We start from the raw sequence: 13,245 nt of genomic DNA, 5'->3' as shown, positions 1-13,245 counted from the left end.
AGAGTGGGCCTTCTCGTCCTCGCAGTCCTAGAGACTCGCAGAGACTCCGGTCCGGCCCTCGGCCACAAGCTAGCGTCCGCGGCCGGTTCCTCCCGCCCGAAGTGTAGAGGTCCGCGGTTCCTCCAGAGGGGGCCCCGGGGCTCTCTCCCTTCCCGGGGTTTCCGCCTGCCGGCTCCTCACGCAGACCCAGCTAGGAGTAGGTGAAAGATGTGCGCCGGCCTCGGCGTTCGCACCCAGGGCTGGGAACTCCAGGCCTCTTCTCCACCCACAGTTAACCACTACGCGCCGGAGCGCAGAGCCTGTGCGCACACGTTCAAGGGCTCTCCGGGGCCTCTCGTGATCGAGTCACACGCGCGCGCGCACACACACACACACACATAGCAACGTGGTTTGTAAGTCGACACTGAACTCCTGGGTTGACCCGCCCGCCGGCCCGGGTGGGGCTGCGGAGCGCTGCACATCCACCCGCGGGGTCCCGGGTCGCCAGCTCAGTGCCAGAGGCTGCCGGGCGAGCTGCGGGCGGTCACCGCACTTACATCCTCCGCCTGCGCGGGGGTCCAGCGGCTGCGGGGAAGCCCGTGTGCAAACTAACTCCTCTCGAGAATCTTTCCAATCCCTCCAGCCCTCACCGCCCGCTCGGCTCCCTTCCCTCCCCTCCTCTACACAAGTTGCTCTTACCGCACTAGGACTTTTTTTCTCACTTCCAGGTCTAAGAAGCTAGAGAATTGGGCAAAGCTCCCTTTCTTTCAGTAATCTATTTTTGGAAAAACGAAAAAGGATTAATAGAAATCAAGAGAGCCTTTCCCACGACAGTGTCAGGGGCAAACCCATCACCAGATACAGACATCCCGTGCAGTTCACCCCAGAAGGGCCCAATAAACAGAGCGCGCCGAATGTCGGTGTTGAGGAGCAGAGACGGAAAGGGGAACTTGAGCCAGCCAACCTCCGCAAGCACCGCCCGTCCGCGCGTCTCCCTGACCTTGGTTCGCACCTTGTCCCTCCAGTCCTTCCAGCGGGACCTCTTTTTGCCCGAAACATTTCTCTAAACAAGGGAGCCGCTCTGAAAGGAAGGAGAGAACGCTTTGCGTCTCTCCAAAGCCAGAGGAACCTGCGCCAGCCGCCTGGTCCCTGGTCCACCCTTCCATCGGTCTCTTCCGTGTGATTTGGTTAGGGAAATTGGGAAGGGGGTGGGGTGGAGGAAAGATTTTTTTTTTTTTAATCGGGAAGGCGTGAGCTGCAGCGGTGAGTGTGTCAATCAGAGGGTTTTGTGCCTGGGGGCTCCTAGCGGCTCGGAGCAGAGGTGTCCCAGGGCGGCCCCACAATGAATATGAATAGGAATGCTTGCTAAATGGGACAGCAAAGCGCAGCGCCCTGAATGATGGCACGTCATCCTAACCAGTCCAGGACAGATAGGAGGGTTCCTTTTGTCTCTCTCCTGCGCCACAGCTCTATAAAAGCCCCTCTTTTCCAGCGTGAGGTTAGTTCAAGCACACATCACTAGCTGTCCAGGAAACAGCCGAACCAGAGCGCGGGAGAGGGGAGGGCGAGAGGCGGGGAAAGGCAGCGCCTCCGCTTTTCTTCTCGCGTCTTGCCACTAAGAAGTGGGTTGTCAGACTGCAGATTTTTTTTTTTAATTCAAGAATTCTTTTCTTTGATTTCCCGCCTAAAGCTTCCCCTTCAATAGTGCTGCATCCCCCTAATAAAATGAATTCTGATTCGAGCTCTGTCTCCAGCAGAGCTTCGTCTCCGGACATGGATGAGATGTACCTGAGGGACCACCACCACCGCCACCACCACCACCAGGAGAGTCGCCTCAACTCGGTCTCTTCCACGCAGGGTGATATGGTGCAGAAGATGCCGGGGGAGAGCCTCTCGCGCGCAGGTGCCAAGGCCGCGGGCGAGAGCAGCAAGTACAAAATCAAGAAGCAGCTGTCGGAGCAGGACCTCCAGCAGTTGCGCCTGAAGATCAACGGGCGTGAGCGCAAGAGGATGCACGACCTGAACCTCGCCATGGACGGGCTGCGAGAGGTCATGCCCTACGCACACGGGCCCTCGGTGCGCAAGCTTTCCAAGATCGCCACGCTCCTGCTGGCCAGAAACTACATCCTTATGCTTACCAGCTCCCTGGAGGAGATGAAGAGGTTGGTGGGCGAGATCTACGGGGGCCACCACTCGGCCTTCCACTGCGGGACCGTGGGCCATTCGGCCGGCCACCCTGCGCACGCCGCCAACGCCGTGCACCCGGTGCACCCGATCCTGGGGGGCGCGCTCTCGTCTGGTAACGCCTCGTCGCCGCTGTCCGCTGCCTCGTTGCCCGCCCTCGGCACCATCCGACCGCCCCACTCGCTGCTCAAGGCACCCTCTACTCCGCCCGCGCTGCAGCTGGGTAGCGGCTTCCAGCACTGGGCCGGCCTGCCCTGCCCCTGCACCATCTGCCAGATGCCGCCGCCGCCACACCTGTCCGCCCTCTCCACTGCCAACATGGCCCGGCTGTCTGCCGAGTCCAAGGACTTACTCAAGTGAGCTGCCGGCCCGCCTGGAGGCCGAAGATGCGGACAGAGCGGCGGGAGAGTCGCGGGGGCCGGGCCAGGACGGGAGAGGGACCACCTTCCCGCACTCTCGGAGCCGTTGCAGACCCCACCTGACCCCCGGAGGGAAAGAACTGCCATTTCTCGGGGGTGGAGAAGGGGGCTTGGACCAGTCGTCGCGTGTTTGCATGCATGTTTCTTTTCCCCATGCCGCGCCAGTATTTCTCACTGCCATATGCTCTTGTCAAAACTGCATTTGTTATATAAGGATGGGACCGGTGCCGTTAAAAACTTGAAAAGGGACTTGGAGTAGGCTCCTCGGGGTCTGTGTTCCCACGCTGGAAAAAGGCGACCATCCCTTTGGGCAAAACAAATGTAAATATTTCCTTAAGATGGATGCAATTATGATTGCCACTGCCCTCTCCACAATTTTTCTAGAGACAATGGAAAGAGAGAGAGAAATCACAGCTCCAGTCCAGGCCAGGATAACTCCTATGTGGGATGTCGTTTGCCGCAGTGTAGGTCAAAAGAATGCATGCACGCTTCTAAATGAATCTTGTCTGAACATGTTGTGCAGGCCGTGGTGCCATTTTCCTTGTAACAAGGATTTTCTAGTGAATTCTCCCAAGTACTCCATCTATCTGTCTGTGGTTTTATGAAATGAAAAAGGGGGCAGAGTGCAAAGACCCACACTCACGCACATGCACCTCTTCCCCTGCCCCACCCCCTTCAGACTCCATCCCAAACCTTCCTCAGCTGTGCTGGGGGCCTGCGTTTGTAAAAGCATGGGCTCCCTTTAGTGGCTCGCCCCACCCCCATTGCTCAGTTATGCTGCATGCGGGTCGCCTCTCTATCATCAGCTTTGAAAACCTGTGGTTTGGGGAAGGGGTGCCGCTTTTATTTTCTGGAACATTTGCTTGAAATATTTTGTTAGGGCCTTAAAGACAATACCTGTCTTTATTTTTTATATATTCTTGATAACTATGATATATTTATTAATAACCAGTGTTTCTGGATGAGATTTCAAATAAAAAAGAACCTTTAAATCCTGGCTTTGCCTTTGCCTGAAATCTTAGAAGTGGGATAGGGAGGGACCTAAGTACGGGTATATGAGGTGGGGAGGTGAATGGGCTGTGAGATGCGAAGATTTTTCTCTGATCATTCATAGGAAAGAAGGATGATAAATCAGCATTAAACGTTTTTAATATCTAAAAGTTCTAACATCTAACATTGAACATTATTACATCCAAATGTTCTTTGGATGGGACATTGTCCCCTTTTGTAATATTATGTTATTTGAGCTCCTTATTTCTCTGCAGTAACCAGACCCTCATAAACTCAGCAACTGAGGTCAAAAAAGTAATCTGGAAACCCAAAATGGCAGGAAATGAGCGAAGGGTGGTGACTGCACTGGCTGTGTTGGCAACCAAGGAGAATGAAGCAGTAAGTTAACTTAATTTTTTTTCCACTTTAATTCACCATATATACTCCTTTTGTTTAGGCAGGTTTACACCCAGTATATGTTTAAAAAGGTATTGCAGAGTGGGTCCTGAAAAAGAATCGAATACCTGGGCCACCTACCCTGTCGCAGCCTCTCTACAGTGTAAGGAGATCTTGGGGAGCGAGCAGGGGTGGGGGTGGAAATGGGGGAGAGTGAGGAAGCTAATCACTGGCCAAGTCTCACCTGGCCAGATTTATAGTGGGAATTGTTGGCCCCACCCCCACCCCCCCTCCCCAGAAGACTGTTGGCCCAATTAGTGGATTATGATTGGGTGTCTTTCTACATAACTCTTAAAATGAGTCCATTTTAATCAATTTCATGCGAATTACTTTGCTCTCTTTACTCCCCTCCCATAACGCTTTCAAATAGTTTGTTTTAGTGCAAGTAAGCCAGCAAGGGGGGCTTGTTCATTTGTTTAAAGAGGACAAGAAATCGAATTCTAGCGGCGAGAACCCCAACAGCCTATGACTCTATTTCCTACTTGGAAAAACAGAAAAGGATTGGAGTGTACCACCCCAAAACTGGCTTCTGGATCACACAAGGGACCATGGCCTCCCTGCCCTTCAAGTCACCGCCTGCAGGGCTAGCTGTCCCCAGGGCCCAGGGTGGAGGCCCTTGAGGAAGATCTGCCTTGTCCTGTCTGAGTACTGCTGCCTCCCCCCGCTGCCACCATCTGGGAGGGCCTCTCTGAGGGTCCCCTCCAGCCATCCTCTTCTCTTCCCTCCTGCCTCACCCGGTCCTGCCTGGGAGAAAGACTGGAATGAGGGTCTGCAGTGAAAGAAGCTGGTTTCCACTGGTTTTAGGCAGACAAATGGGAGAATAATCACCTGTTCCCGAGGGTGATTCATTTCTCTGGGCGAGGAAGGAGCTGTTGGGGATTTATTTGAAACCAACACAAGACAGCCCTCCAGCCTTTCTCGTGAGTTTATAATTTAGAAAGGGGAGGGAGGTGGGGAGTTTCAGCCATCAGGAAAACGACTTTTCCTCAGAGATCACTGCTTCCTTTGAGTCCTGTTTCCAAAGCCTGGTCCCAGGGAAAGACCGACCACCCTTCCGACTGGCCTGCCCTGAGCTGAAATGGGTGCTGGGAAGGAGGGGAGGCTACACCAGGGGAGTTGTGCTTTTGTAGAGGCTACACCAGGGGAGTTGTGCTTTTGTGGTTCTGCCGCTGGGACAGGAATCCCTTGAGTTACCTCCAGGGGCCATTCAAAGAGCTGTGAGGACTGTCCTGGGGGGTTGTGATAAAAAGACCCTCGAACCAAGGAAACTCTAACCCAAATCCTCCAACTAAAGTGGAAAATAGGAGCTGCTTCCAACAGATCCTCTAAGTGGGCTCACTGGGTTACTGAAAGTCCTTTGGCTAGAAAACTAGGAGGGAGACTCTCTAGAAAAGAGAGGAGACAAGGAGTAAGCTGATTTAGCAGCCTGGTCCTCTGGGGCTTCGCTGTTTATTGGGAAGAAACATTTCCACTTGCCTCTCCCAGGAAGGCCCTGCTGGTCCCCAGAGGATGTGAATTCACATTCGGACTTATTTGACTGCATTTCCCCTGAAGTTCTCAAATCTAAAGGTCTTGAAGGTGAGAAAGGTCTTGGCTGGGAATTTTTAAATTGCAAATTTGCCACTTTCTCAAAAGTTTGCCAGTTTGTGGCAGTTTTAAATACAATTTAGAAACGCGGCGACCATTCTTCCTTTCGAGATTAAACGTTCATTTACATTTGAAAGGACAGCGGACCCCCGGGGGCGGAGATATCTGGCGGAGCCCACACTAGCTAGAAACCTTTCAGCGCCTTCCCGGACCAGTGGCCGACCTTGATGGACGAGAGAAAGTTACACTTAAAAGGGACAGCGTTAGGTGGATCCGACCACCAGATCTTTGTTCCCAGGGACCCTCCGGCTCCCCCACCACCCGGCTTTTGTCCAGCTCAGGGCGGGGAGCTGCGGCCCAAGCTGGCCCTCGAAGCGCATGGTTCCTAGCTGCAATAGCAGGATCCCTCGCGTCTCCTGAAACTTCCTTTTTCCATGCTGTGGAGCAGATTTACCTGAGTTGAGCAAGATCTTGTCGCCTCCGCTGATGCCCTTAACAGAAATTACAAAGGGACCCTTCGTCGGGGGAGAGGGGTGGATTCCCTGAACGAGGGGCACAGCCAATAAGGTTCCGCCGCGTCTTCTCCGTCCCTTCCAGAGACCTCGGGCCCGCGTCCCACTCCTTCCCGCCTCTGGGGCGCGGGGTCACAGCTCCTGATACCCGTGTTTAGGACTCTCTCTGAACCCTGCACTCCTCGACGCTCTGACCCTTCCCAAGGGTCTCTGCCCTCCTGAAGACGCTCCGGGGACCTCGGCCTCGCCCTCGGGGGGCTTTCCTGAGGCTGCTCGGCCCGGGAGGGCGTCAGAGCCTGGCCAGCAGGGACTCTCCTTGGGGCACCTCTCCCCGGCCCACTCCGCGCCCCCAGGCCCGGGGCCACACCTCGGCCGCCCCTCCCCGCCTCTGCCCCCAGTGCGGGCCGGGAAAGACGACGGTGGGAGAGGCAGCGGGGCCACTGGGGATCCGGCCTGTCCCAGAGCGCGGCGCAGGGTCAGAAAAGGAAGAGAGGAAGGCGCAACAGCGAAAGGGCGCTGGAAACGGTTTTTCCAAACCAACAAGCCAAGGGAGGGCCCTGGGTGGAGGGAAAGCGCCTGCACCTTCAGCTTGTCTCTAGGAAAACTGGCCGGAGGGTGAGCGAACTTGCTCTCCCCGACCCTGAGAACTTTCGAGCCCCGCGTGTACCCATTTTCCGGGTGAGAAGCCGACAGTCGTTGAACCCTGAAGACTCGAGTCCGTCGAGTTGCTTGGTCGTGGGCAGCCGCTCCCAGTTAAACTTTCCCTGAGACGCTGCGGGTACGGGGGCTGAAGGGGTACAAGGCTGGGGTGCGGGGCATGGCGAGAGCGGCGCAATCCGCAGCCCCTGTGCGGGCCTCGCGGGCTCGTTGAGTCCCTGCCGGCAGCTCGGCCCCTGCGGCCTCTCCGTCCCTCCTTCTCCCGCGGCTGGAACGAGGAGCCAGGCAGGGACCCGGTCTGCACGACAGACACTGGCCCGGGCCCAGCGCGGAGATTACTTCTCGGAGGCCGGGCCCGGGGTCGGGGCTGCCTCCGGGAGAAGCGGGGGTGGGTCTCTGGACCCGCGTCCCAGGTCCTCGCCCGTCGCGGCGAACAAAGACAGGCAACCCCGGACGCGACATTGCCGCGCGAGGCCTAGGCTCGCGGCACCGACGCCAGCGGACACTTCCGGACACCAGCATCGTGCAAACTGGGAGGGAGAGAAAAACCACCCAACCCCAACCAACAGCCACAACCACAACAAACCACCAAGTGCTCCCTCCCGCCGAGCCGCGGTCACCGGGGACCTCTGCGCTCTCGCGTGCAGCTCGGGGTTGGCACTCACCAGTGTGTAAAGTTCGCTCAGGGTTGGGACGGCCGTGTGGGGACCTCACGAGTACCTAACCCTGACATCACCCCCACTAGGGCCACAGTCCCCGGCGCGCTGCTCCTTGGCTCGCCCCCCCCCCACACACACCTGGTCCCGCAAGTGCGATCTGTCCCCGCAGCCCGCGCCCTGGAAGGAAAATTCCACGCACCCTGGGATGGGACGGGGAGCGGCCCTGCTCGGGGTGAGACGCTCCGCTGCGAGCGACCCGGAGTAGGATCTGAGGGCCACGCCTCGGATTTACTGCGGCGTCCTGGGGTTCGCGTGGAAACCGAGGGGTTGAACTTCTCGCCCCCCAAGAAGGCTGGAGCAGGGAGGGGACAGGGCCGAAGGGTCTTTGAAACAACTTAGGAGAGCTCTCCCCGAAAGTTCTAGGGTCGTCGGCCCTGACTCAAGCAGGTCCCCTCCCTGACTTGCTGTCTTGGGGACGGGATCTGATTCTGGGAGCGCCACTGTATACGCAAGATGCGGCCTCTCACGCATTCCTCTCCTGCCTTGGGCCTGAGAAGCCCCCTCTCTGCGTGCACGGGAGAAACAGAGGCTGGGCAGCACGTCATCTGGAGACACCCTCTTGCCCAGAAAAGACAAAGGCTTTCACATCGCCCTTTGAACCCATAAGCAAATAGGATGCTCTGGTGCACGCCAGCCATGTCAGCTTTGGCCCTCTTTCCTGTGGAGTTTCTCTAAATTCCCTCCACTTGGACAATGCACACTATCTCGGGGCTTCTGGTGCACCAGGCCCTGTGAGGGGCACGGGGGAATAGCAACTGGCAACAGCCAGGAAAGGAAGACATTAAAATGCAAGAAACTGCCCCTGCCCTCTGAGCCCCCAGAGCTTGGGGGTGAGCTCAGGCCCCTCAGTCCGATGGTCACAATCCCAAACGGCTGCACAAAGCGCCAATATCCTGAGGCTTTTGCAGATGCTGGAAAGCTCCCTTCCCCTCTTCTCCTACATGGAAAAGACCATAGCAGATGCCTCTGATTAATATGGAAATAAAATGAAGCAATGGTAGCAATACTGAGTTTCATCCCAGTTTAGAGATTTATTGACACTGAGATAAACTTCAGTCTGGGGCATCTCCGTAAATCATGTCCCATTAGCTATTACCAAATGAGCCAATCATTTTTCTTTTAACCAGCTTTTGAAAGAAAAAATACAAGGCAGGGGAGAGAAGAGATGGTGAAATCTTTTTTTAATGGGATTAGAGTCTTTATCTTCCCTGTCTCCTTAGCTCCATGAACTATAGAAACTTGCCTCTGGACTCCAGGGCTCACCAAGCTGTGTTTCAAACATAAAACAATCTCGTAATTTCCTTCCACAACAAAAGTTTTCAAAGAAATGACCTGCACGGTATCCCCCTCAATAAAGCAGAAGTGACTTAATGGTCTGTTAATTACTCCATCCCTGCAGGGGCAGGGAAGCTTCCAAAAGGATTGCTACAAACCCTCTGCTGATTGAAGCTGTGCTCTATCCCCAAATGTACAGCTGGGTCTGGGCCATTGAAAAAGCCCAGACAAAACAAAATCCCCGATAAATAATCCTACCTAGAACACAAAGATTCAGCCTACAGTTGTTGGATCTGTGTTGGGTTCTCAGCGCCAGGGAGGGAAGTCAGGATTGCTCTCCTCTGGGGCTTCCGGTAATCTTTAGAGCCCGAGGCCAGAGGCTCTAACACAAAGTTAGAAAAGAGCTTGTTTGATTTCCCTGTCCCCTTATCCTGCTGTGTAGAATTGCTTTCTCTTTCATTTGAGATTTTAACTATACTTATTTTATCCAATCTTGTTTTTTTTTTTTTTTTTTTTTTTTACTAATCAGTCTGTTTCATCATTAACTTTTTCCCTAGGTTCATCTTTTCCATTTTTTTTAAAATAATAATTTGAATCCGAGAAGGCAGATTTTGAATGTCATAATAAAAAAGGACAAAATAGAGACTCAAAATATAGAAAGCAGGTTTGGGTTGTTATTTTCTCTCTTTTCACTTCTCTACAGTAACCACTGCATGATACAATGAAATATATTTCTAAAATATAGCAGTTGAAAAGCTCCACATAAGCCCAAGAAAACTGAATAATCATCCAGTTATTTTGACATAAAAGGCAATATGAAAAATTCAATTTTCAAAATATCTTTTAAAGGGAAAACAAACATATACACAAACATGTTCTATTCTGTGTTTAAATTTCATTAATTGAGAAAATGTTGGCTTTAATTTGTACATTTGACCATTGTGGGCTCATTTAAATAAAACATTGTAGAAAGGTGAAAATGCAGCTTCTATAGAGATGGGGTATCTTGAAAGTGATCAAGATGTAGATAGGATCTATTTTGGAAATTATTCTTTATCTGAATGAGGCAAGTGGCAGGAAGAGTTTGCCACATCTCACAACCTACCACATTCTTCATCACCTCTCAAGGAAATGATCTTTAAAGGGTGGCTTGGTTCATTGGTTGAAGGCATCCTCTGCCTTTCTTGCTTACATGTAGCAGCAACAGTCAATCTACAGAAGGCGAGGACGCAGGGAGGAAAGGGAAAGTTCAAAGGCAAACACACACGCAATTCTCCCTTTGGGTGACTGGAGAAGAAGCCAATTGCTTAAACTCAGCTTTCTCCCCAGTCATTGCTGAATTTTTGCTCTGGGTCTTTGAATGGCTAGGTGTTCTTCCCAGTCATGTCAGACAGAGAGTATGACCCGTATAATCCAAGAAGTCTTGTTCCTGCCAATGGCTACTCCATGAAGCCCTCGGATTGCCCCAGTGCTGTATGACTAAAAGGCAAACGCGAAACCATTCACTCTTGCTGAAGAATCCATGGGGAATCTAGAAACAGAGGAGGCGATTTGTTTCCTATTTTACTAGAATTATTTAATTAATAAATTAGACTTCAAGATTGAATAAAGTATACTTTTAAGAATTTAAGAATGTATATCGTATATACATACGATGGAATATTATGCAGCTTTAAGACAGAATAAACTTATGAAGCATGTAATAACATGGATGGACCTAGAGAACATTATGCTGAGTGAGACTAGCCAAAAACTAAAGGACAAATACTGTATGGTCCCACTGATGTGAACCGACATTCGAGAATAAACTTGGAATATGTCATTGGTAACAGAGACCAGCAGGAGTTAGAAACAGGGTAAGATAATGGGTAAGTGGAGCTGAAGGCATACAGACTGTGCAACAGGACTAGACACAAAAACTCAAAAATAGACAGCACAATACTACATAATTGTAATGTAATTATGTTAAAACACTGAATGAAGCTGCATCTGAGCTATAGTTTTTTGTTGTTGTTGTTTTTCTATATATATTTTTTATTTTTATTTTTTTCTCTATATTATCATTTTATTTCTTTTTCTGTTGTCTTGCTATTTCTTTTTCTAAATCGATGCAAATGTACTAAGAAATGATGATCATACATCTATGTGATGATATTAAGAATTACTGATTGCATATGTAGAATGGAATGATTTCTAAATGTTGTGTTAGTTAATTTTTTTTAATTAATAAAAAATAAATAAATAAAAATTAAAAAAAAGAATTATATCCCCCCCACCATGTAGAGATGGATTCATTTCTCTTTTTTTCTGTTGCTGAGATTAATGTATCCAGGCATCAATGTCCGTCCCCAGAGGGCATTGGGACTTAGAAGTTTAAGGTCTTGGTTCTCTAGCATTTTCTTCTTCCTGTGGAGTCTCGTTTACTGGATTCTTAACTAAGACATCTGGTTGGTCTCTTCAGGACCACAGAGTACATTGACTTAAGACCAGCAACTTTTCATCATTATTGGCTAGTTTTTAAATAGAAAATAATGAGAAGCACTTACTGTATTTTTCACACTAAAATTAGTTCTCAATTCAAGGAGCTTACGAAGAGGCTTAAGCTTGAAGGAAAATATTAACAATTTAAATTCTTTGAAATATGTTCAAATGGAGAAATCTAATACTCTTTGGAAACCTCCTTCAACTGCTAGGTGCTTTGAAGGGCTGGTGCTGGCAGTTCTGGAGAGTGGCTGAGGAGGTAGCAGAGGATACGCAAGGCAAGGCAGTGCTACTGCTCCAGATTGTCGTTCCTGTGTAGACCCAAACCTAGTGCAAGGGAGTGAGGGGTGAGATGCTTTTCTTATAGTTATTTACTTGGCCTCTATAGGCTTTTTCCTTTTTCTACAATTAATTTCTTTTGAAATTTCATATGAAGGTTGCTCATCTAAAAATATATATCATCATTATAGTATAATGTTTTAGAGTTTCTGGAACCTAAAACTTGATACAAAAACATAGTCAGTGCTTCTCTACACTTTGGCTTAAAAGGAAGAGTCCAGAAGTGAAAGATGGGAGGTACTATCTACAGAGAAATGGATATATGAAACAGAGAAAACAAAGCAAGAAACTAATGGCTAATTTGCTAATTGAAAACCATTTCTTCTGATAATATGGTATCAGGCCTTACTCGTACTATTTTGCCCCTCATTTATCTATACTTTAGGTCATTAAGACACTGCTCAGAAAATGTTTTGTTTTGCTTACTTCCAAAAGAGGGGTTTATGGGTAACTTTCTCTTCCCCTCTATCTTGCTTCTCAATTATCTAGTCATCTTTTTTTTTTTTTGAAAAAAAGCTTCTTGCTTTCTGTCCTCTCCTACTTCTCTGCTTCCAGTTTCTACTGTATGCTCCATTCCAATTCCTCACTTCACTTTATTTTCCCCTTCCACTTGCCACTTCATTGCTTTAGTGTAGCAGGGGGGTTACTAGTCTTCTCCCTACATTCCTATGCATATAACCTGCTTGCTCTGCCAAATACTTTTGGTTTCTAAGACCACGACCCGCCCCCCTTGAATATCTTCACTCCCAGCCTGTGCTATGCTATAGAAAGATGAGTTGCACAGCTCCAAAGGGGTTAGAAAATGATTTTAACATTCAAAAGCAGTAGTGTCCTGAGAATGTATTACTGAGTGAAAAGGACACTGTGGTACATGATATATATGTTTTACAAAGTTGTGTAAAATTTAGGCAAAACATCACATTAATAATCATAGCAGAGTATCTAATATGTTCCTGTAACGGTTTTAAACACTTGACATATATTTACTCATTTAATTCTCACTGCAAGTCTATGCAGTAGGTACTGCTGGTGTTTCCATTTTTGCAGCTGAGGAAATGGAGGCACAGAAAATAAAGTAACTTTTTCACACCCAGTATGAGCTAGATCAGTGTTTCTCAAAATGTGATCTCTGGTCCAGCAGCATCAGCAGAATCTTAGAACTTCTTAGAAATACAAACTCTGAGTTTTCACCCTAGCTGCAAGCTAAGTAGTTGCCTGACACAATTTCATGGATGCTAGAAGAAAACAAGAGACTCCTGGGTCAGAAACAAAGGACATTTTCTCTCATGATACAGCAAGCATCACAAACTTCATATTCACGTTGGTTTCTCTTGCCCCTTAATTCCCATGGTTGCAATGCAGAGTAGGCTTGTGTTACATCTGAGCAACCTTGAGCTTAGAAAACCCTGATCTTTTATAATAGGCTTCCAGTAAGCCTGCTCCACTTTTGCCCTAGAGGGAGATATTAACTTTTGGAAAGAAAACAAACCTGTCCTCTGCTGCAGTGGGAGACTATCTCTGTTTTCCAAGGGTATTCACTATACAAACATCCTTGAACATCCAGAACAAAGTCTGTCAGTGCCCCTGCTTGCAAGATGTGCAGAAATGAGACCCATGGAGAATTGTCTCCCCCCAGGGGGTTGGGTT

General features: G+C 49.7%; 1 protein-coding gene across 1 annotated transcript; it reads left to right on the top strand.

Moving 5' to 3' along the window:
- Window positions 1–1,704: 1,704 nt before the first annotated feature.
- Window positions 1,705–2,523, top strand: OLIG3 (oligodendrocyte transcription factor 3). Its single transcript, XM_077143909.1, has one exon. It carries the CDS (start codon window positions 1,705–1,707, stop codon window positions 2,521–2,523), a length of 819 nt encoding a protein of 272 aa, XP_077000024.1.
- The last annotated feature ends 10,722 nt before the right edge of the window (window positions 2,524–13,245 follow it).

This window comes from Tamandua tetradactyla, chromosome 25 (assembly GCF_023851605.1).
Source record: "Tamandua tetradactyla isolate mTamTet1 chromosome 25, mTamTet1.pri, whole genome shotgun sequence".
Lineage (NCBI taxonomy): Eukaryota > Metazoa > Chordata > Mammalia > Pilosa > Myrmecophagidae > Tamandua > Tamandua tetradactyla.
Note: the sequence above shows the minus strand (reverse complement) of the source record. Positions and strands in the feature narration are given on the sequence as shown.